This window comes from Morchella importuna, assembly GCF_003444635.1.
Source record: "Morchella importuna strain M04M26 chromosome Unknown Morimp01GS008, whole genome shotgun sequence".
Lineage (NCBI taxonomy): Eukaryota > Fungi > Ascomycota > Pezizomycetes > Pezizales > Morchellaceae > Morchella > Morchella importuna.
Window position 1 is genome coordinate 800,412 of NW_025763405.1, and position 21,771 is coordinate 822,182.

At 46.0% G+C, this 21,771-nt stretch overlaps 5 protein-coding genes across 5 annotated transcripts; 2 read left to right on the forward strand and 3 right to left on the reverse strand.

Moving 5' to 3' along the window:
* Positions 1-802: 802 nt before the first annotated feature.
* On the forward strand, positions 803-1,650 carry LAJ45_03717 (uncharacterized protein; the record flags this gene model as incomplete). Its single annotated transcript, XM_046113301.1, has 3 exons — positions 803-889; positions 944-1,319; positions 1,427-1,650. 3 exons carry the CDS (start codon positions 803-805, stop codon positions 1,648-1,650), a joined length of 687 nt encoding a protein of 228 aa, XP_045973594.1.
* Positions 1,651-4,682: 3,032 nt separating this feature from the next.
* Positions 4,683-5,635, reverse strand: LAJ45_03718 (uncharacterized protein; the record flags this gene model as incomplete). The annotated part of the gene is made up of 2 exons (XM_046113302.1): positions 4,683-5,426; positions 5,483-5,635. The coding sequence occupies 2 exons, from the start codon at positions 5,633-5,635 to the stop codon at positions 4,683-4,685; spliced, it is 897 nt and encodes a 298-aa protein (XP_045973595.1).
* A 5,558-nt stretch (positions 5,636-11,193) lies between these two features.
* LAJ45_03719 (uncharacterized protein) lies at positions 11,194-12,264 on the forward strand (the record flags this gene model as incomplete). Its single annotated transcript, XM_046113303.1, has 1 exon — positions 11,194-12,264. The coding sequence occupies one exon, from the start codon at positions 11,194-11,196 to the stop codon at positions 12,262-12,264; it is 1,071 nt and encodes a 356-aa protein (XP_045973596.1).
* Positions 12,265-14,661: 2,397 nt separating this feature from the next.
* Positions 14,662-15,176, reverse strand: LAJ45_03720 (uncharacterized protein; the record flags this gene model as incomplete). The annotated part of the gene is made up of 2 exons (XM_046113304.1): positions 14,662-15,039; positions 15,111-15,176. 2 exons carry the CDS (start codon positions 15,174-15,176, stop codon positions 14,662-14,664), a joined length of 444 nt encoding a protein of 147 aa, XP_045973597.1.
* A 5,715-nt stretch (positions 15,177-20,891) lies between these two features.
* Positions 20,892-21,574, reverse strand: LAJ45_03721 (uncharacterized protein; the record flags this gene model as incomplete). Its single annotated transcript, XM_046113305.1, has 3 exons — positions 20,892-21,012; positions 21,177-21,278; positions 21,522-21,574. The coding sequence occupies 3 exons, from the start codon at positions 21,572-21,574 to the stop codon at positions 20,892-20,894; spliced, it is 276 nt and encodes a 91-aa protein (XP_045973598.1).
* Between the last annotated feature and the right edge of the window lie 197 nt (positions 21,575-21,771).

Genomic DNA, 21,771 nt, shown 5'->3' on the forward strand with positions numbered 1-21,771 from the left:
GTGATAATTGACATCCTGAATGTAGCGGTGGACCACAAAAGGCGCAGTGGAAACACCAGTGGAAGCCTGGTGCTAAAAAGTAAGAGCATCCGCTCTATCTCTAGGGATTGACAATTGATATTAACGATTTATCAGAAAATTACCCAACAATGTCCGTAGCCTCGCCCGCCAATTGGGGTCGACGGATAGTTGACGGGGCATCATCAACATCAATAGCGTTGTATCCCCGCGGGTGATGCTAGTGAGTATATCGCTCCTGTCGAAACTTGAAGGTAGTAATTAACATCCTGAACCTAGGGGTGGGCAAGAAGAGCACCAGCGGAAGACCGCCATCAAAATGTAATAACATCGCCCTTCATCACCTCAGATTAGCAATTGATAATAACGATCGATCAGAAACTCCCCTTAACAATCTCTGCAGCCTCGTCCCCCTTTCACCGAGGCGTCGGCAGCGGAAGGCCAGACGTAAGATAGATTACCTACCTCCAGCGACCTTTCCCAATTATTGTATATCTAAGCAACTGCTAATAACTGGTATCAGAACCCCGAGGCAGGCTCCCGCGCGTCAATGGGTCCGAGGAGGGAAAATCATAGTCCCCCGAAGAAGCCTCTGCCTCCCCCCGCCTACCCCACCTCAGGCAACATCACTGCGGTGACAGGTCCGGAAGGGGAAATCATAACCCCCGACTGGGCCTGCTCCTCCAACACCACCAAATTAAATAAGAATAACCAGATCTAAAGTAAGTAGTCACCTTCTACCATATCTTGAAGTTCGAAATGACTACAGATAGCATCAGCTAACATGTCTGAACCTAGTAGAGAATGGACGCACAGAACCAACACCAGGCCCAGAGCGGGGGGGGTGGGCGCCTCCGGAGTGGAAGTCCAGGTAAGAGAACATACATCTTTTCAACTGACAATAACAATGGACAGAAACTAACAGACTGTGATGAGTGCTAGGAGGATACTGAGGGTGCCAGAGATTCCGTGGAAGCCCCCCCCCACCACCACCACCACCACCACCACCACCACCACAGCCACCATCGCCTCTTCCTCCGCCTCTACGGCTGCCAATGACACCCAGCTCACTCCCGCAAGGGAGGCTAGATCTGACCCTGAGGAGTCCGGCGCTCACGAGGCGGGCGTGGGTGATAGTGGGGTGGCCCCGCCTATCCGTAGGCGCGGGAGGGAGGAGCCACGAGTGGGACTGTGGGAGAAGACCAAGGCAGCGGCCTTGAGGGGGGGCAAAGAGGCACCAAACAGCCTCAACGTGAAGGGGATGCTTTCGGGGACGAAGAAGGCGAAAGATTTGGAGACGCGTTAGGGTCGGTGTTCCTGGTGAGTATCTTTCTGTTTGTACGTCGCAGGGAATCGAACTAATAGAGGGCGGATCCGTTTAGACTTCCGGAAAATGGAGATGGTGTAGCTGAGCAGGGTGATGCTGCCAGCGATACCATCGCCGATGTCGACGTGGGGGCTGGCGAAGAGGACCCCACTGAACCAGGCGCACCTCCCCCTACCGTCATCGACAAGCGGGGCCGAAAAGAGCCCTCAAAGGGTAGGGGATGGAGCTGGCAGAGGACGCGGGCGCCGGCTTCTCGCGGTTCCTCGGGGGGTGTTTTGGTGTCAAGAGTGGCATCAAAGGTTTAGGGCGGGCCAGGATGATGCGAGCGTGACATTAAGAACGTTCGCATCATCTTGTGCTTCAGGCCAACAGAACCGATAAAAAATGATTACTTTCTAATATCCGAAGCCTCGATACCCTTACCCACCGCTAGGGCGCAGGGGATTGGTGCTAACCCACTGCATTTTTATCAGTGAGTAGTCTTCTCTTACTTCTCAAAGTGTCCTACTTCTCCGCTTACGGCATTAGCTAACACGTTCCAACCTACTAGTAAAGATGAACAGACAATGTTCCAGCTTTGCTGGCAACAAAGGATCGAACTTGGAACCCCAGATAGATCTGGGGGGGTTGATCAAAGTAAGACCAATATATTTCCTTTCTCTCTACTGCTCCACTGGAATTAGTACTGACTTGCTTTCAGTAAGCACTCAACAATATCCGTAGCCTCGACTAAGCCCTACAGATACCTCGGTATCCATACACAGCGGGGACAGAAACGCCCGGGCTAGGCCCAAATAGCCCATAAATCGGGGATATAAATCTAAAGTGCATTAAATAATTAAAATAGATGCAGTTCAAATTTTCTCAGCACATTGAATCTTTTTTCCATCTACAAAATGTATTTTGGTGTTCGAAAAATGCCAGTTTTCCTGCCCAAGCCCAGGGACCATAGCCCCAGCCCGAAAGGACACCGGCCCGGCCCAGCCCAGCTATGTAAATAGAGGCCCAGCCCAGCCCAGCCCATCAACAGCCCGGGCAAGCCCATATCAGACGGGGCCCATTGGAAGCCCTGACTCTGCCCACTCAACAACATCCGCAGCCTCGTCACGCGTACAGAAGCGCTGCGTTGGCAAGTCCGGTTGCCACCTGACATAGTGGCAACTATGAAGTGAGTATATCGGTTCTGCTCCTCATTGAACTCAATTTCTCTCCTGTATGGTATTAGCTAACGTCCTAAGCGTATTTGAGCATCTAAGTCGCAATCTCATAACACCACAAATCCTTAACAATTATGAAGTAAGTAGATCTCTTCTGGCTCTCATTGAAGTCAATTTCATTTCCGTATGGTATTAGCTAACATCCTAATAGTAGTGCCAATAAGAATGAAAAAGAGAATTCGCATGAGCAGGAAACTCATAAGGAGCTGCCCCATGTAAGCACAACTCTAGCTTGTCCTATGTATTGCAGGCAATTACTGAATGTTGTGCTTAGAACGGGGAGGAGGTGAAGGACCTCATGTCATTGCGCCTTGGGGGTTAAGTAAGTACATTTGAACCTCTCTAACATGTACTTCATATAGTCACGAATGCCCTAAACTAACGTTACTATATATAGCTAGTAATTGAATACCTAAGGGAGGTATATCCTAATCCTATTTCCTACCTCTTACCTCCGAGCATCCCTGCATTTTTAGGCCGGCCTTGGGGGAGAGGGGATGGGGGAGAGGGGGTTAAACCAGTGACCGGAGGTATCCCAGGAAGGGGTTGTACATTGTTTAATATAATATAATATAGATCTAAATCACATCCAGTTTTCACCTTTTTGACTACTTTTGCCTTTTCAGTTAGCATTATAGCACCTCCGGTACTAAAAGCATTCTGTTGGGGGCAAATCAATGTAGCCTTGCGGCATTCCTTTGACACTAACCATATCCTCTAGAATTCCAATACCAAGAACATGGAAGTAATAGCAAGTCAAGGTTTAGTTTCTTGTAGCAGATGGATGTAGTAAACGATTTGACTTCCCCAGTATCGAGACATGTAACATATCGTCTCACCGGTTGTTGACCACGCATCTGCCACCTCAACCTCAAAAGGACAGCTTGCGTGGGGTTTGGTATTCTGACCGACCGACTGTTATTGCCATCCTTGCCGGTAACAAGTCGAAAGAATGGGCTCAACAGTACCAAATTTGATAGGTCTGAGGACCCCTCCCTGCCCGAAACTCTCCCCCGGAAATGCGCCACCAACGCCGGTAAATGGTCCATACTCCATTTCAGGAAAAGCTGGAATAGAACAGAACAGAATTAAACCGAAGTAAGAGGCACACCGCTGGACTAACCGAGTAACTCCTCCGTTACAAAAACTTCAGAGCTGTTACATCAATGGTATTTAGGGTTAGGGCTATGGTGGATTAGCAAAAAAGATGTCAGTGTGTTGTATGAAGCGTTCCGGCCGGGCACAAAATAGGCTTCACCCAACAAGGCACGAACTGAACGGAGAGAAACATATTGTGAAGAGGTAAAATCGAACTAAGCTGTGTCGCTAAACATTTCTGGAAAATTGTACTCAGCTGATAAAGTAGAACGGTGGAGATATGCCCCCCCCCCCCCCCCAAAAGCGGTTTTCTGCCATATCTAAGGGCGGAAGAATAGCAAGAGGTGTGTTGCGTGTGAGGTTCCGTAGGCAGAGACATTTATTACTAGGCTCTTATTCGGTTTTTTCCGCGAGAAAGTGACCTCTGAGCTACTAGCAATGTCGCTTAGTATATTGGTCACGTGCAGGCAAGGCGTCGCAGTCAGCGGCATAGTAGTAATGAAGGCCATTGACGAACACTTTGACATGACCACGAATAATTGTACAGATTGTAATTAACCATGAAAGTTGTTATCCCCTCCGTGATCTCTTATCTGCTGTAGTTTGTGTTGAACCCCCAAACAATGTTTGTTGATGAGATCTATAGGAATCGCCTCCCACTCCATTTTAATTATTCTTTTGGCCTCCTCTTTTGCAGCCTGACTTTGGCCTGATAAATGGTGCCGAGATACCGCATTTTTGAGGTACATCCAGAGAGATTCTATCTTGTTCACATCAGGTGAATTTGGGGGCCATATCAATCCTTTGATACCAAGTCTCTCCCTCTCCTCCTGTGACAGCCGTTTACAGAGAATATGAGCAGGAGCATTATCTTCTACAAGCCACATCTCACATCCAGTCTCTCTCTGTACCATCTGAACAAATGGATATAGAAGAGGCCGACAGATCTTCTCCCTATACAAAATCCTATCAATGCCCCCATTTGACCTATCTCCTCTTTTAATAATCTCCTCTTTAAATTCCTATTCTGCCCTTCTTTTTTGACGTGAGCGACTAGAGGGCAATGGACTAGCCTGATCTAGTTGTTTGATGTGTTCGTTGATGTCTGAAAGAATTCGGTATTCTTCAGTCCCAGGCTGCGTGGCTAATCTTTGCTGCGTAATTTGACGCTCTTTCTTCTCATTATTTTCCCGGTTCACTATATCATCGTAGAATTGTCTTTCTTCATTTGTTTCCTTCTCCCAAATAAACAAAGGTCCACGATAGCCAAAGGATATACAGCTCCATATCATGAATTTAGCCCCAGCTGGTTCTTTGACTCGGTGGTGTGCATAGTCATACGGATTCGATCCTACTGGCCTAGTAATGCGACCGTGGCGGTTTTTTGATTGTGCATTAACCTCAATAAAACACTCATCCGAGAACATCCAGCAATTTGCGGGAATACCATTGGCACGATCCACCAGCTCAAGTCGTTTTTCCTTGTTTTTTCGATCCAAGGGAGGTTTGACAATTGAATTGAATCGTCCTAGGTGATGCTGATTGTGCATTACCCGTTCAATAGTGGTACGTGATGCGACTATTCCAACCTCATCCGCTATGTCCACCCATTTCTTCTCTCGGTGCTCTTGGTCTTGAAGCGCTACCTCTTTTAACCTGGTTGAGACTTGAGACTCGGGAGGTATAATTTCCGGTTTTCCAGGTCTTTTTTGCCCCTCTAATGCAGTATAGAGATCTCTGGTAGTTTTCTCTCCGGGGGCATTCTCCTATATCAAATCATTAACCCTTTAGAACACATGAATATTGGGTCTATAGTACGTACCCTTGCTCTCTTGCAGATCAATCTCGCTGTTTCTGGATGAACCATTAACAGCTTAGAGATCTCTGTCCACGACATATTTGTGAACAAATGGAGCGTAAGAATAGCGGCCCGAATGGGCAAAGAAATCTCCTTTGATCCGCAGCTCTTTCCCATGCTATTGGTGTTCGCCGTTGTCAACTTGAATGGTGGGCGTCTCAGTTGCGCCACTGACCTCAACGCCTTGCCTGCACGTGACCAATATACTAAGCGACATTGCTAGTAGAGTTGCCTCATCAAGCGCCGTGGTGAAAACGTGCAGACCCCCGAGCTAGCATACCAACATCTCAACCTCGACAGCGAAGGGGTGCTAAATAGACAGGGTCCGGGATCCGGGACAGAAAGTCTCTTGCAATGGAATATATGAGCAGAAGATCCATCACGAAAACCTAATAGGCCAAGGTTACCGCCAAGTATTATTCGTTCGCTGTAGTGGTGTAGACGTTGCCCTTGCCGTTTCTCAGCGAAAAATCTTTGGGGGCGACCCAGATGTTTCCTTTATTAGGTGAATTCGAGGTCGAGCTAATATATAGCGCCGAAAATCGGCGACTGGCGATTATGGCAAGTGTATTTAGTGAAACGGGGGGTGGGGTATATATTGATAAACGTGCGCGGCATCGGTGCACCCCCGGATTCCACCATCACGGCGATTGATGCGAGAGGGGTATCGAGATAGGATTGAAGCAGTAAAGAGGCACTCGTTCTTTTATTCCTTGAATACTCATGTTAGTCAAGTTTGCGGAATTTCGATCTCGGGGTTTAGTTTCAAACACCACACTTACCAGATGCGGAGGTTGGCTAGCAAACAAGTAGGTAGTGATAGGTTTATATTCCGTGTAGTTGTTATTCATATACTACTGACCGTATCTCCTATCTCTCTTAATTTCTCCTAACCTATAAAAGGTCAGGATAAAAGAAATTAAGCAGCTAACGGGTAATGATTAGCCCTGAAACCAGGCTCCCGACATAGATTCGAACGTTAAGGTGTACGTACTGGAATACGCTGGAACAGCCCTTCGACAAAGTGATGGTTCAGTTTACTCCGCCTGGGAAAGTATTTCCAAAGGTAAAGGGTTCCCGGCCAGAGTAGGAGGGAAGAGAGAAACGTAAGGCTTTATTTCATTCACCAACCCTATTTGCATTGTTAGTATAAATTGAGGTGGCTAATCATGAAATGATTCCGGTTGGTAACAAATATGGAAACCTCTAGTGATGTATGTATACAAGTAAGTATTAGAAGAAGGGGGATGTAGAATACTGCGGGAAACAGTACCTCCGCGTACACACAATACCCCACCCTTCCAAGGGGCTCGAGGAGATGGGCCCAAAGCTAAGTCTACCACAGAAACAGATATGCCCTGGTAGTGTAGTGGTTAACACACCAGAAACTCAGCGCGTAGGTTTAGAGCTGTGAGGAGATCTTGGGTTCGAATCCCAATCGGGGCAACATCAATTTTTTTTTGTCGCCGGCTTCTGATCCTTGGGTGCTGTTTTTTTTCTTGATCTTGGGTCGATATCAACAGCTACTGGAAACTAGTTAAGCATGATATATCTTTTTCGCTGAACGAAAAACAACATCGAGCAGTCTCTGGTGGGGGTAGTCTCCTACATATGCCATACTTAGCAGTGGTCTGCCCATCCAGAAGCAGATTCGTTAGAGACGAGCCTATAGTAGAAGGTACTCGCACTTATGTTGTAGTTCACCGTTCAAATGCAATCTGGGGGTGCGAGCAGTACTTATTTCTATCAAGTATATAGGAGAAAGCAAATTTCATTCCCGCAATGTTAGAATACCTTTACATGTATTCTATGTACGTCGACACGAAAAGTCCTATATGGAACGGAACAGATTTCGGGAAATCCCAACCCTCCCACGCTGGTACGTACGTCCGTGGGGCGTGCATCTAATTGCCGGGGAGGGAACTATTCAAGTTCTTAAGGGTATAATACCACTTCTAACTGGTAGTGCTTGCACGGTGCACTAGAAACTAGAATAACACCATGCTCCTCCGGGTTTCACTGGTAGGTTCTGCTTCCCATAGCCGTTGGAGAATAACCCCTAGCCAAGCACCGGGGATTTAGGAGTCGAAGCCAATTACCGGTGCAGCTATTGTACAAGTATTAATTTGCTTTAATCTTACCTCCGGGAAAACACCTAGTGGCTAGTTTGCTAACCGTTTCCGAGCATAAGGGTCTCGTGGCACCGCCGATATATTGCGCCACCGCCGCCATATGCATATATACCGACATATTCACAGATTCCACAAAGTTTAATTAGCTACGGTATCACTGCCAGCACATGGCACACAGGTAAGGTGGGATAAGTGTAAGTGAGTACGGACCCAACATATCAGTATTAACTTTAGCACTGCTAGCTGTTATATTGATAACACAGGCATAAATATACCGCCATATACCCCGGCATGATACTGCGGAGGGCATTGGGAGAGTACTTTAATATCTGGAATGAGGATATGGTCAGCTGTGCGCATATGAATGTCAGTACCGTAGGAAAAACCGCCTTACACTCTTGTACTTGTAAATTAAAGCAGAGTCCTGCGATCTGCCGTTGCTTGGAAGCACTCTCGTGAATTACCTCATTCGCTTAATCTAAAAGCCTGGTAATGGTGATAATGATGATGTGATATAAATCGGATGCATCCTTCCGCCCTCCACCTAAAAATATGTCTCGGAATAATTGAAGATTACAATCGCGAGCACACACCCTTCTCTACAGATCAATTCCAGTATCAAAATTCTAACAGGTAATAGCTATTTCACCTTGGAATCTTCGGCGATCTTTGTTGCGCATAGGCATCAATCCGTTCTTCCATAGCCCCGCACATCTAATAACAGGACGGATACGCGCAGTTTGCATAAATAGGCACAGCTGACCCGGCATAGAGATCTTTCTATTATCGAGTTCGTGAACACGCGGGTACAGCCCCAATCAATATGGTTTCCCAGCCTCCGTCCTCAAGACCAATATCCCCCAGAGTAAATATAAGGACCAGATACCATTGATAAACACACACATTTTCAGCAATGCACCGGCAATTCGCTATAGAGTAACTGTGGTGATATGAGTTGAACGGCGGGTCTCCGCTATCACAGCAGTTGTGAGGGTGCACTCATTGTTAACTGCCACCCTCTTTTTACGTCACAAGGGAGCAAATATAGAACAGCCATCCCGTGTAGCTATCCGTGCACGTCCCTATTACACGCTCCGCAGGTCGACCTGTTCCATCCGCCCCTGTTTCCCTTGTATCAGAAAGTACGCCTTGTAAATCTGAGATTCCACGTATGGAACACGGCTGATATTGCATGCGCGGGTGCCATATTTGTGTACTTGAGCATCCCCGATCTGTCGATGCCCGTGGTAGTAGTCATCGAACGAGGCAAAGAAGGTTTAGATGAATGAATCTTGAGTGCCTGAATATGAGTCATGAGATGTTTTCCTATTGGTGGTCTACTAGAACGAAATTCAAATGCTCAAATTGAACCAGACCGGAGGTGATACCTGGAAATGTGCGCCTGGTATGGACATACAATAGTAGAATAGAAATAACAACGGTTGCGATAGAAAACTGGTATAACTATTAGTAAATCTCCTGTAGAAGGTGCGCATTAAAATAAAACTTCCCTTAGAAGAGAATGTCGTTTCTTTGAATTCATAGAGAGAGAAATCAACATCGTCTTTCATACTAGAGAAGATACCCGGTCCCAGCATCCGCATATCTACATATAGCTGTAGCAAAGTATATTAAGCATTTACCGCAAGCTTTTTGTTGTTTCGGAGCTCTGCTCAGATATCCAGGGCTATTCCAGCCAAGGTCGATCATATATTGTCTGCGGAGGTACTTGGGTAGGGAACAGATTATGGAATTGCATATTGCCTCTCGCGCTTCGCACATATCAGTAGGAATAAAAGGCCTCCACATGCCATTCCGGACTCGAGTGGTGTGCATAAAGACACGGAAAAATCAATATAATAGCTTTTTCACTTGCATGATTAAACTATGAACAACAGAGTAGCATACACGGCGGAAGGGTAGCTATGTGAGGTTCCGGGGCCGGGTAGGAACAGGAGCGTAAATGAAAAAGTATGCATATGAGTTATATTTGAGTTATCTCATGCTATATTATCACCGCCGCCTGGGGCTAGGAAGGGTGTTTACTATATATCGAGGAGGCATTCACGAACAGAGGCCGAATACCAATTAACCCCCGCCTGCCCGAAAATCTCTTACAGCGCCCATTTTGATAGAGCCAATATTCCGAAGCATCATTCACGTTTCACCCCGATCAACCATTATAAATCAGGTACACCTCCTTTCTCACCCCCGCGAAATTCGTATCTAACCAATGTTCGTACGTAGATAATACCGGGAATACCACTCCGTACCACAATCCGATCATTCACAGTGACTATAAGGGTCAGATATATATATCAAAAAAAAACAAAAGGTGAATAATCATTCCTATACCACGGGTAAATAAATTCTAACTTCAATGAGTATTACGAACCAGGTGGCCTAGATCTCTAGCTGGACGTGAGCATTTAGGAGCATCTTGTTTTCAATACAATCCCCCATGAGCTACTGCTCTTCTATGATGTAAGAAGCTTCTTAAAATTGAATATACCATTGGGCATGCTAATACGTTTGAGGTAGAACGACATAGGAGACCCCCCGCCCCTCGAATAGGGCGATAACACAACTGAACACAAGACCCTTGGAGTCATATCATTAGGTCGTTCTGAGAAAAACCTTTTCAAAGATGAAATTTCCCAGCGATTTGGTTAGTACATGGCCAATCCTAGCTATGCTAGTTATTGTCACCGCAGCTGCACCCATCGACAATAGCACATCACCAACACAAGGCTATCAGAGTTCCTGGGTGGGTGAGCCTAAGGGTCGCGGGACACTCGGTATTCTTCGGACATGCGTTTCTACCCTGTTCCTCTGTGTATGGAGCGCTATGCACCCGCCCGTTCAAGCCAGCACGTCAAGCCTTAGTCGAGGTCTGTTTAAGATTAAATGGGTTATTGCTGGAATGTTTTTTCCAGAAGTACTCCTATTCGCCGCGCTCATTGACCACTGCGACGCGTGGAGATTTCGACAAGAATGGCGGAAGAGGAATGAAATTAGCCCCAAGGCTAGTAATGATATACTTGACATGGAGGACTGTTTTTTTGTGTGTATGGGGGGATATTCTGTTGGGAAAATAGAAGAATATTCACAATTTTCCAATATCCTCACACCAAATGGCTTGCTATTTCTGCTGGAGAGTGGCCTGGTGTCTCCTGAAATCCTTCGGAAAAGATCCATTGCAGACAAGAACAAAGCAGATGTATTTGTCAAACTTATGGTCTTTCTTCAAATCACCTGGATGTTGGTCCAATGTTTGGTTCGAGCGAAAAGGCACCTTTCCGTAACCACTTTAGAATCTCATGTTGTACTACATGTTATCTGTACGATGTTTACGTATGGAATATGGTGGAATAAACCACTCGATATTTCAGACCCGATTCCGGTAATCAGTGACGTTGAGCTTGCAAGTCTCATTGTCGTTCTTCTTTCCCCTCACTCCCGTGGGAACCTATCTTGCCTGAATATAAGCGTTTCAACCACCCCAGCACCAGCAGAACAGCTCCCTGTCCTGGTGCGCAGGGTATGGTTGATCAGACTCCGGAGTTAAAGGAGGATGGCGAGTTTCTCGATATTATTAAGAAGGATAATGGGTACCACTACGCGGTTACCGAAGGGGCGTTGGACAAGATATTTTTTTGCGCCGATGAAAATCTCGTCCCAGAAGGTTTTAAAGCCATCCCTATACCGACGGACGTACCAGTTCCCCGTCTTTCCGCCCGGGAAGGGCCTGACACCCGGCCGCCGAGCGAAAACGGAACTCCAATTATACCTTTAAAAAATAGCTCCATGAGGTCGAGAATCAGAAACTTCTTTCAGCATACCGAGAGGTCTCATAGGCCTTTGGTAGAATACATTGGACCCGCAGAATACGCTGCAATTGATGGAAAGCTGAGGATATCGTTAGATCTAGATAGCACACCAGTATCCTCAAAGATCGACCTTCCAAGCATTGCCTTAGACAAGACAGATATTGCCAATCTACACTCTGCGGTAAGGGCAATAACTTCGGGGAAGGATTTAATAATCACAGCCGCAATCGAAAGATATGGCGAAAATACCTATGACCAGAAGATGCCGCTTCTGGTTTCTAAGACCAGAATGCATAATATCTATACTCTTGGAGCAAATATCCACAAGCAAGGTGGAAATCAGCGCCAGTATTATATTCGAGCGCTCACCACGGTAGTGTATGTTTTATTTCCGGTGTCATATGCCGCATGGCACGCCTTGTATTGGAATAGCCACTTTCCAACGGCGACCGAGTCACGCCTATGGAAGATATCATCGATAGTTGTAGGAATTGTTCCCTTGATTTTTGAGCTCGGCTTTGTTATAGATGGCGAGGACTCTAGGGTTAAAAGGCTGCTTGAATGGGTTGAAGTAAGAGTTGATCGGTTGTTTCTGCACCTCCTTCCTCCAGCTAGCCATACCTCTCGTATAGGTAAGAGGGTAGCTCATATAGTGGAAATCGTCGGGCAGTGCCTTGTTGTCGTTCTCCTTTTCTTTCTTACTCTTGGTAGATGTTTCCTTGTGATTGAAGCGTTCATCAGCATAAGAAGTCTTCCGCATGACTCTTTTCAAACTCCGTTTTAATATGTATTGATATTACATTTTAATAGAGATTCATAAACTCTTCCCGCCCCCGAGTCGCGCCCCTATGGATAATTACCGCGAGTATTTGCCTTACTAGTGTAAAGGTTATATAGAGTCAGACAATCTGATAGTTATTCCGGATACTGCCTATTGAGTGGCCATTTATAAAATGACATCGCATATATAAGACGTCCGGCGTCACCGGCTTCTCAGTCGTGCACCCCATTCATCAACTAGTGGGTAGACAAGTATGGGAGGCACCAGCGTACCTAATAGCTATATATGCATAGGATAGTTACATGCAGGCGAATAGAAATCATTTGATTAAGAGAGGCTGAGGCACCAATGCTTTGCAAGACAAGGACCGGCAATCCATGCTTCATCCTCAACGTGAAAATAATACACTTTTTGGGGTCCCAACCAATACCGAAATTAAACTAGGGAGAGAGACTTAGATTAATATGATTGCCAGGAATTGTAATTCTGCAGTGCCTGGCCTAGTTAGAAGAAACATTGGGGGGTGGGATATGCACCACGACGATCGATGCCGGAGGTTTTTATGAGGCAGAGCCCATATATTATGTAGTCAACTTATCCTGACTACGTAATGTGACGTGAGCATGAGGTAAACTAGCCTAGATCGGTTCGATGCTGAGGCTAATGCTTGAACGGGCCAGAGAAACAACAAATAAACGTGTTTCTTCCCCGGGGACTCTAGTGAATCCTAAACCTTGCTCAGAGATAGAGATTGCAATTGTAATTGCAAATAGAAAAATAGCAATTCTACCAAGAAATTCAATTATATCGTATCAGCCAGTTCCGGCCAGCACAGGCCACCCCCAGCGACACACGAAGTACCTCGGTTGGTTAATTAATAGGACTGATGAGCGTAATCAAAGAGGAGGTAAGGAACGTCATTTGGACGGGACTGGTTCTCACGTTGTTTTCTCAAGCTGGGAATACTACCCTAATCCTCTGGACAAGATCATATCACAAATAGATTCTGAGCCGCCACATGAGCGGAAACCCCACCCCACGTCGGCTCACAACCTACGCCCACCTTCCACCCAGAGCACCAGGCTTCAGGATCGGCTCTCAGGTCCAATCTATACCGATCATCCACACCGTCAAAGTTGCATAAGTGGGTGTGCGGCTCGAGCTCCAGAGACGTCCTATCCATCGGACCACCTGGTAAGCACAAAACGACGATTATAGATATTGCGAGAGCTCCTTCCATATACCCGCTAAACTCTCACCAGCAGTTACTACAGGGGTGCCTCTAGACACCTTTTTAACACATATTCCGAAGATTTAGACCATCCATTAATCTAGACTACGGAATCTGATTGGTGTGTAGTATTGGTGATAGTCTCTTGCTGTTGTTGTATTCTCCGGGCACTCCCACCTAGAAAAGAAGGCTACCAAGAAAGACTAAATCAAATTCAATCCAATTCAGCATTACCAAAGAACATCTTTCAACCAGTATAGTTAAAATTGACATCATCGTCTCGATAAAGGCGTTTACAGCCCTCAGCACGCTGCAAAACCTCTGCTGGGGCTTTTACCAAAACTAGCTATTAGTAGGTTTATAAAGACTAAATCCCATCAATGGGACATTACGGATTGATAATATCGTGTTTGTCCTGGCTAGTGTAGTCCTCGAGGATGAGCGATCTTGTGTATCTGCCTCAAGAATATGTCCCCAACGACCAGAAGGATAATTGTCCGGAACTACTAAGAGCGTCGGGGACACTACTGCTCGCGCTCTTGTATTGGAGAAAGGCCAAGCTGGATCGAGATTTGGGCTTGAGTTTCAGACTCAAACACTTCGAGCTCTCCTTCTCACGAGTCAAATCCTCATCAAGTTTTCCAGACGCTAGTTTATAATATGAAGGGGGTTGTAACCTGGAAGATAACACCCCCCTCGAACAAACTCTTTCCCAACACCAACCCGACGCTTACTTCAAGGTTCCCCTGGCACACGTGCACATTTCCTATGTTTTCTATCTTTCAATTATAGTAGTCTATCGAGGTAGACTACGTTGACAACAAACTTGGCACTCCATGGTACTACTAAACAGTGGGCCTTCCTCTTTCCCTACGGTCCATTCATGTCAATGTCTAACACTCAGCTAATTGTCAATTCAGAAATTATTTCCAAAAGGGCTACTGAAAATAGTTTAGTACATATTTGTGTTCAAAATCTGAAAGCACTGGATTTTGGGCGTGGATTTGAACTGCGTTGTCTACTCTTGTACACAATTGCAACTCCAATGTAAACATGTCAACGAACACCCTAATTTGATTCAATTTCACACGAAACAACTCTGGACCCTTCCACATTGTGTGAGTGAGAAGATATGAGAGACACTGCGAGGCATAAATAGCTTCATATTTCTAACGCGTCTCCAAATCTTTCGCCTTCTTCGTCCCCGAAAGCATCCCCTTCACGTTGAGGCTGTTTAGTGCCTCTTTGCCCCCCCTCAAGGCCGCTGCCTTGGTCTTCTCCCACAGTCCCACTCGTGGCTCCTCCCTCCCGCGCCTACGGATAGGCGGGGCCACCCCACTATCACCCACGCCCGCCTCGTGAGCGCCGGATCCCTCAGGGTCAGACCTAGCCTCCCTTGCGGGAGTGAGCTGGGTCTCATTGGCAGCCGTAGAGGCGGAGGAGGAGGAGGAGGAGGCGATGGTGGCTGTGGTGGTGGTGGTGGCGGTGGTGGTGATGGTGGTGGTGGGGGGGGCCTCCACGGCATCTCTGGCACCCTCAGTATCCTCCTAGCACTCATCACAGTCTGTTAGTTTCTGTCCATTGTTATTGCCAGTTGAAAAGATGTATGTCCCCTTACCTGGACTTCCACTCCGGAGGCGCCCACCCCCCCGCTCTGGGCCTGGTGTTGGTTCTGTGCGTCCATTCTCTACTAGGTTCAGACATGTTAGCTGATGATATCTGTAGTCATTTCGAACTTCAAGATATGGTAGAAGGTGACTACTTACTTTAGATTTGGTTATTCTTATTTAATTTTGTGGTGTTTTGTGACGATGAAGATTTGATCAAATCGTGCTCCAAATGCACCAAAAGGCGTATGGCACCATAGAACGAGACATCACCCTAATCGTGTTAGTGAGTCGGCTAAAAAAACTCTCGGCGGGCAGGCAGGTTGGTAGATGAGGCTAAGGCGGGCATGCGGGCTGGTGGATGAGGTTAATGCGGGGATAACAACACCATGTGGTTACCCACACCTTCTATGGCCACCCTTTTCAGAGGGAAGCAGAGAACCATTTGGAAAGTGGTAAATACAACAGGGATAAGACTCAGGGCTCTACCTCAATAGGAAGAAAAAAAATCTTATATGGGTCTCGAGATACATACCGAAATTTTCGGGTGTGGGCGATCATTGGTGGTCAAACATTTTACTCAACCGCCACCAAAACATTCTGTTGAAACTTCGGACCCACACTTCCTCCCCCAAAAGAAAGTTTTCAATCCCAAGCGAAAATCCTTTCAAACTTTGTCAGGTTTGGATCGAAAACTATGCAGCATTCGACCCCCGGCGTTGAGTTTTACGCCAGTGGAGCATGTGGCTAAGCGAGGCCACCTTGCGCAGGCGCGGCCGTCTGTCTCCCCAGGTACTCCCCCCATATCTTCATGGATCCTGAAAGATGAGCTCTCTATTCTTTTCTTTTTGCGAGGATCTCCGTGGTCGCACAGGCCAAACCCAGTTGCTATGTCGAGGCACCGAGTGATATCTTATGTCTCGGTTGTCTGGGCATAAATGGCCTTCAGGTGGGTACCAATACAATGGTTTTTTTGCGGACATCCACGAAAAGGGGTTTCTACACTCTCTCGGGTTATTTTTCTCATAGCTGACTGAGCTTTAGCACGACGTTGTGGCGCAGGCGAGAACTAGATGGATTGTGAGCCACAACAGGGATACTGTGTCTGATGTAACTGGGCGTCGTTCCTGAGTGTTCTCTCCTCTTCTAACTAGTCTCACCATCGTATCAATCGAGCTACGTCTTACTTCAGGAACCTGAGTTTTTGTCCTCCGAGAATCACGTCGCTATAGCAGCTCCTGTTTCGCCCCAAATCATCCGTCGAAATTAACAGAATGTCTTCAAATTTACCTGCTTATTATTCTGGTGACGTCACAAATCAGTAGCTTCAGGCTTCTATTTCCAAGTCAAATGCGATAGAAACTCTGTGTCATGCTCAGTCGGAACCTCTTGGCGTAAATTCACACTTCAGGCAGCATCATGGGCATGACACACATAGAAATTGTCAAAACCGCTAGAGAGAGAGGCAAAAAAAAAAAAGATGAAAAAGAAAAAGAAAAAGAGTTTTTGAGGGGGTCAGAGAAATACTACGGCCCTGCTCGGACGGAAAAAAATCCATACAATGGTACTCTTAACCCCATATATTTTGGTGTTCTGCTATCAGAATCTCTCTATAAAAATCGCATGGTATTGATAAACACCTCCGGAGGTGTTTATCTAAGCAACATTTCCACACAACACCGCAACACTGTGCACGTGTTAGAGATCACCCGGGATGACCTGTATGTTTATACCAACACCCACATACAGAGACGATATATCTTTTGCTGACATGTACTGGTCGGAATAGGGTTGACCCCCTACCGTTCCAAACCCCCCCCAAATAAAAAAAAAGAAAGAAAGAAAAGAAAAAAAAGTGCGATACCAGCAGAGACATCGAAATACATGCTTACCGACAGAATTTAGATTCACTGGCTGTACGGGTGGGTCTGTATATATGCTGGTGTTCGAAAAGAACTACCCATGACGGCGAGATGTCGTGCGTGTTACAAAACCAAGTGATCGTTCATGACTAGCTCGTTACTCCTCTTCCGATTGGCGATATTTCTTCGTGGATGCTTCCACCGGTTTATTTGATTTCCGCCTTTAGGTAAGATAGGGAGAATAGTATCAGATATTAATGGCTGGTTAGACACGCTTGTGGAGTATCCACGGAGGTATACGTACACTCGGGTAACAGAAGTTTTGGCGATTCTACGACAACGGCGCAAACCCCAACTTTTCACAACTTCGGCCCCACTTCAAATCACCACAATTCAATACAGAGATGCCGGAAGAAGACAGAACTGAAGGGCAGGGTCGCCTATCTGACTTTGAAAGAGGCCAAATTGTCGCTCTTTGGCAGGAGTTTAGTCATGTAGCCAAAATCCTCCCTCGCTTGACACACCCCCGCTCAGAGAGTACTGTCAGAAATTTTATCCGCCGTTACCAAGCTCGCAACTCTATCAGAAATTTACCTGCACCTGGGAGACCTCTTAAGATGAATCTTAGGACCCGAAATCGGGTTTTTACAGATGCAAAAGAAAAGAGAACACAGTCTTTTCGCCAAATATGGGACAATCTAGCACCTGAGGTCTCAATTAGGACTGTGAAACGCTACCTCCAGAAGAGAGGTATTCGCAAGTGGAGCGCCGCATTCAGACCACTCTTAAAACCTAAACACGTTGCTAGGAGACTTGCTTGGGCCCTTGCACATAGGCATTGGACGGTAGAAGACTGGGGCAAGGCCATTTGGGGTGATGAATGCTCGGTAGAAAAATGCAGATATTCCGGTCAAATATGGGTATTCCGTTTTTTTTTTTTTTGTTTAATTCATTAATTGCATGCAACCTTACAGTATGGGTATTCCGTTCTTGGTGGGAAAAATGGAAAAAAGTCTGTATTAACCCTAGACAAAAGAGTGGGGAGGTAAAACTGATGGTTTGGGGCTGTTTTGGGGGAGGAATCGCGGTACATTTGTCCCTATTATTGTCAAATCTATGTACCAGTTTGTCTATACCCACCTCCTCGACACCTGCATGAAACCGGTCTATGAACGAGTACAAGAGACACTGGGCGATGCAACATTCATGCAGGATAATTCCCCACTGGCAGTACATACGGCATACTCTCCTACGATTTGGTTGACGGCAAATGATATCAGGTTGGAAGACTAGCCTCCTTATTCACCTAGTATAAACCCTATCGAGCATGTTTGGAAACGCCTCAAGGATAAGTTTCACACATCTTACTCGAACCTTGTAAACACTAGAGGAGGTCTAGAAGTAGTTAGAGCAAGGCTTGCTGAAGTTCTTCCACTTGTGTGGGAAGAAATAGAACCGGATTTCTTTGAAAATCTGACAAAATCAATGTTGGATCGAGTAGAGGCTCTTATAGAGGCAGAAGGATGGTATACAAAGTATTAGATGGCAAGGAGTTCAGATACTATGGATGTAATTAAATCGAATTTACAATATAGATATAAAGTATTCACTCGCAAAATTTGAAGTGGTTCTGAGGCCTATTCGTGGTTACGCAACAGGTGGTTGAGGAATCGCCCATGGTTACTATCGAGGCGATTGAAAAAATCGCCAAAACTTCTGTCCTAGCACTATACGCACGCTGGTAGGTAGGTCCTAAACAATCAAAATCGATTTGTGAATAGATATAGCCCAAGACAACATACTGATCGGCTTTATGTGACATTTCTTGTTTACTGATCTTTGTCAATTCCACAGTCTTACGTGCGTATGAAAATAAACCAAGTAGGTACACATCCCAATAGCCGTTGATTAATCATGGACGCCCGGCCTGAGATCGAGAGTCCTCATTGATAGTCTCTAGATCAAGAATCACTGTTCATTACTTTCTGTACAGCGGTGGGTAATAAGTCATCGGACGACCTAGCCACAATTTTGCCTGCAAACGCGTATTTGGTGGCGTTCCGTCTGATGACTTATTACCCACCGCTGTATAACAACCCACTACGGCAATATCGATATTGCGGAATTCCTTGTGGATGCGCGCAGCAAAGGTACGAAGCAGCAATTTTTGGTCCAACCCTAAAATGACGGATTGCACTTTGATATAAGTTGGCAAAATTAAATTAAGATGTATACTTTACTTCAAGACTTTTCTACAGCCGCTCCTAGGTGTAGTCCTAGGGAGGGGCGACACTTCGGTGGTGCTGGTGAATAATTCCGGGGGTTTTTCAAGTACCCCGAACTCCCGCGAAAAAAAAAGATTATATCTCACAATGGGATAGCACTTGTCTCGAACCAGACTTTGGGTCACGTGCTTTATTTAATAATTAATGGTTACGAAGTGCCCAACGGCTTTGTTGTTGATTCATTTATTCAACGCCAAGCCGAAGGGTTTGGTTCGAGACAAGGGATAGCACCATCCGGCCCTGATAAACGGTATATATAGCACACTAAGAAAAATCCTTCCCGGAGAGCTTATTTCTTCCTCCGGTCAACCCGGAAGCAATACCAAAATCCCTGGGTAAGCACCAAGCAGCAAGAATAGAGCCAATTCGATCTCCCTCTTTCAGATGTATACATCCTGTATAAGCCCCTCCGTATCACTAAAAGGATCTCTTGAGATTTCCGGTCCCAATACTGAATTCCTTCTCTTATCACTAGCCATATAAGTCCGAGAGGACTTGAATATATGTAGTTTACTATTGGCATTACCATACGGGGGCCCTTCTCTCAGTGCCAGAACATCTACTCAAAGATGAAAAGATTACATAATTCATCAGCTCCTTATCCCTTAACCCGTCAGTTACCTTTTTTTTTTTTTTTTTTGGCGGGTCAGTACTTTGGTGACGGTTTAAGAGATAAACGCCTTCGTGTACCCATTGCCGCGCCCACACCCCACTGTCCATTGCGGCTCCATGAACCTCATCAACGCGAGTACCCCAAATCTTCATCTCCACAACCATCCCCTATCTACATACCACCTGTTGGGAACTACATACCCTCTACTCCCCAGCCACATGCGGCCGCGCCGGGGTCTCGGGTAGGGATCGGTAAAATATCAATAATACCATACATACGGCACCCTTGCTGCCAAGGCCATGAGACCTGAGAAGAAAAAATGCAAACGATAAAAACCAAACCAAATGTGGGCACTATGAGTAGGAAGGCTAGTGAAGTTGATAAAAGGGAAACAGTACATAAACCAGTTCTAGAAAAGTGGGTGATTTTTGGTGATTTACACCCCTGCATTCCCTATTTAGGATTAGTTTTTCTTAGTCTGTATTTTTCGCCGTATTATTGGGGAAAACACAGTAAAATACATAAAATACAATACATTACGGTACCGTAATTTTACAGGTCCGAACCCTTAGTAGTCTCGGGGAAGCAACATTGGCGCCAAGCCGGTATTTAACGACCTGCATACCTCCGGAAATGCTGCAAGAGCCGTGTAGTGATCAGCTATGGCGATAGTTCCTGCGATTCGAAACCAAAGAGCCAGACCCCGCATGCAACGGGTGGTATGATGGGCTATCTGGGCGTACACATCCGGGGGGATTGTCCTCTGGTGAGTTGGGTTAACTGGGTGTAATTGCCAAGCAAAAATAATTACTACTGATACAGTCAAATCTCGCTATGGGTGATCGCGCATAAATGGACCTATGGTTCAATCCTTTTTTGTGTGATTAAAGATTAGGGGAAATGACCGAATGCTTACTATAAGGATACCCCTAGCAACTTGAACATTTCTTTTAGTGCATACCTTATAGAAAAGTTCGGGTACGTGTCAGATCTCTCCTACTACTCGTAGGTCTCCATTAATTCCTAGTCCCTCTATCCATTATTGGACCGAAATAACCCTAACCCTAATTTCCATGTAGGTACACTCTCTCTATATAAGGGCAATCCGCGACCCAATGTTTTGAAATTCCCGTACCCTGATAGCGAGATTCGACTGTATGCATTTTCCCTCATATCTACATTAGCTACCCGCTAATCTATGGCTAAACAGAAACTAGAAAAACTAGGATGATCTTCATAAAAAAAAAGGTCCCATAACCCTAACCCACCACCTGAAATTCCACGTACCACCGCCAGAGGTTTAATTTTTATACATACCAGTTTGCAAATTTACCGACAGTGGTATATATGGCAGGTTTTGTTGAGTCGGGGTTCAATCTAATCGGGATTGCATGCGGGGTCCGGAGAAGAGCATAATTTCTGCTTGTTAACGATAGGCCTTGGGTCGCCACCCCGACGGCTTATGGAAACATCGCTAGGTGGCAGTAGAACAGTGGAGAGAAAGACAAGGATCGATGGAGAAAGGAGTAGACAAAAGATCGGATGCATGCAGGTCTATGTGAGGCGGGTGCCGTGATAGATGCCATAAAGACACATTACCTCGCTCGACATTACTAGAAGAAGGGAGGAGATGAAGTAGGGCAAGACAATACGCGTACGTACCTTTCCCGTTTGGTCCCTATATGGTTCTTGCATACTGCACGATCGATGGCCATTGATTCCCTCACTCTACACAGCGTATTTCTCATGACGGTGTTGGTTAGGCGCTCTTAACACGCGCCTACCCATAACAGAGACGGGATATATACTCAGATCCAATCTCATAAATGTGTGCTTTTATCCAGGTACACCTTCCCTCCGCCATACCGGTATGCCAGCTGGCACTTTATCGCCTTACCACCACCACGACAGA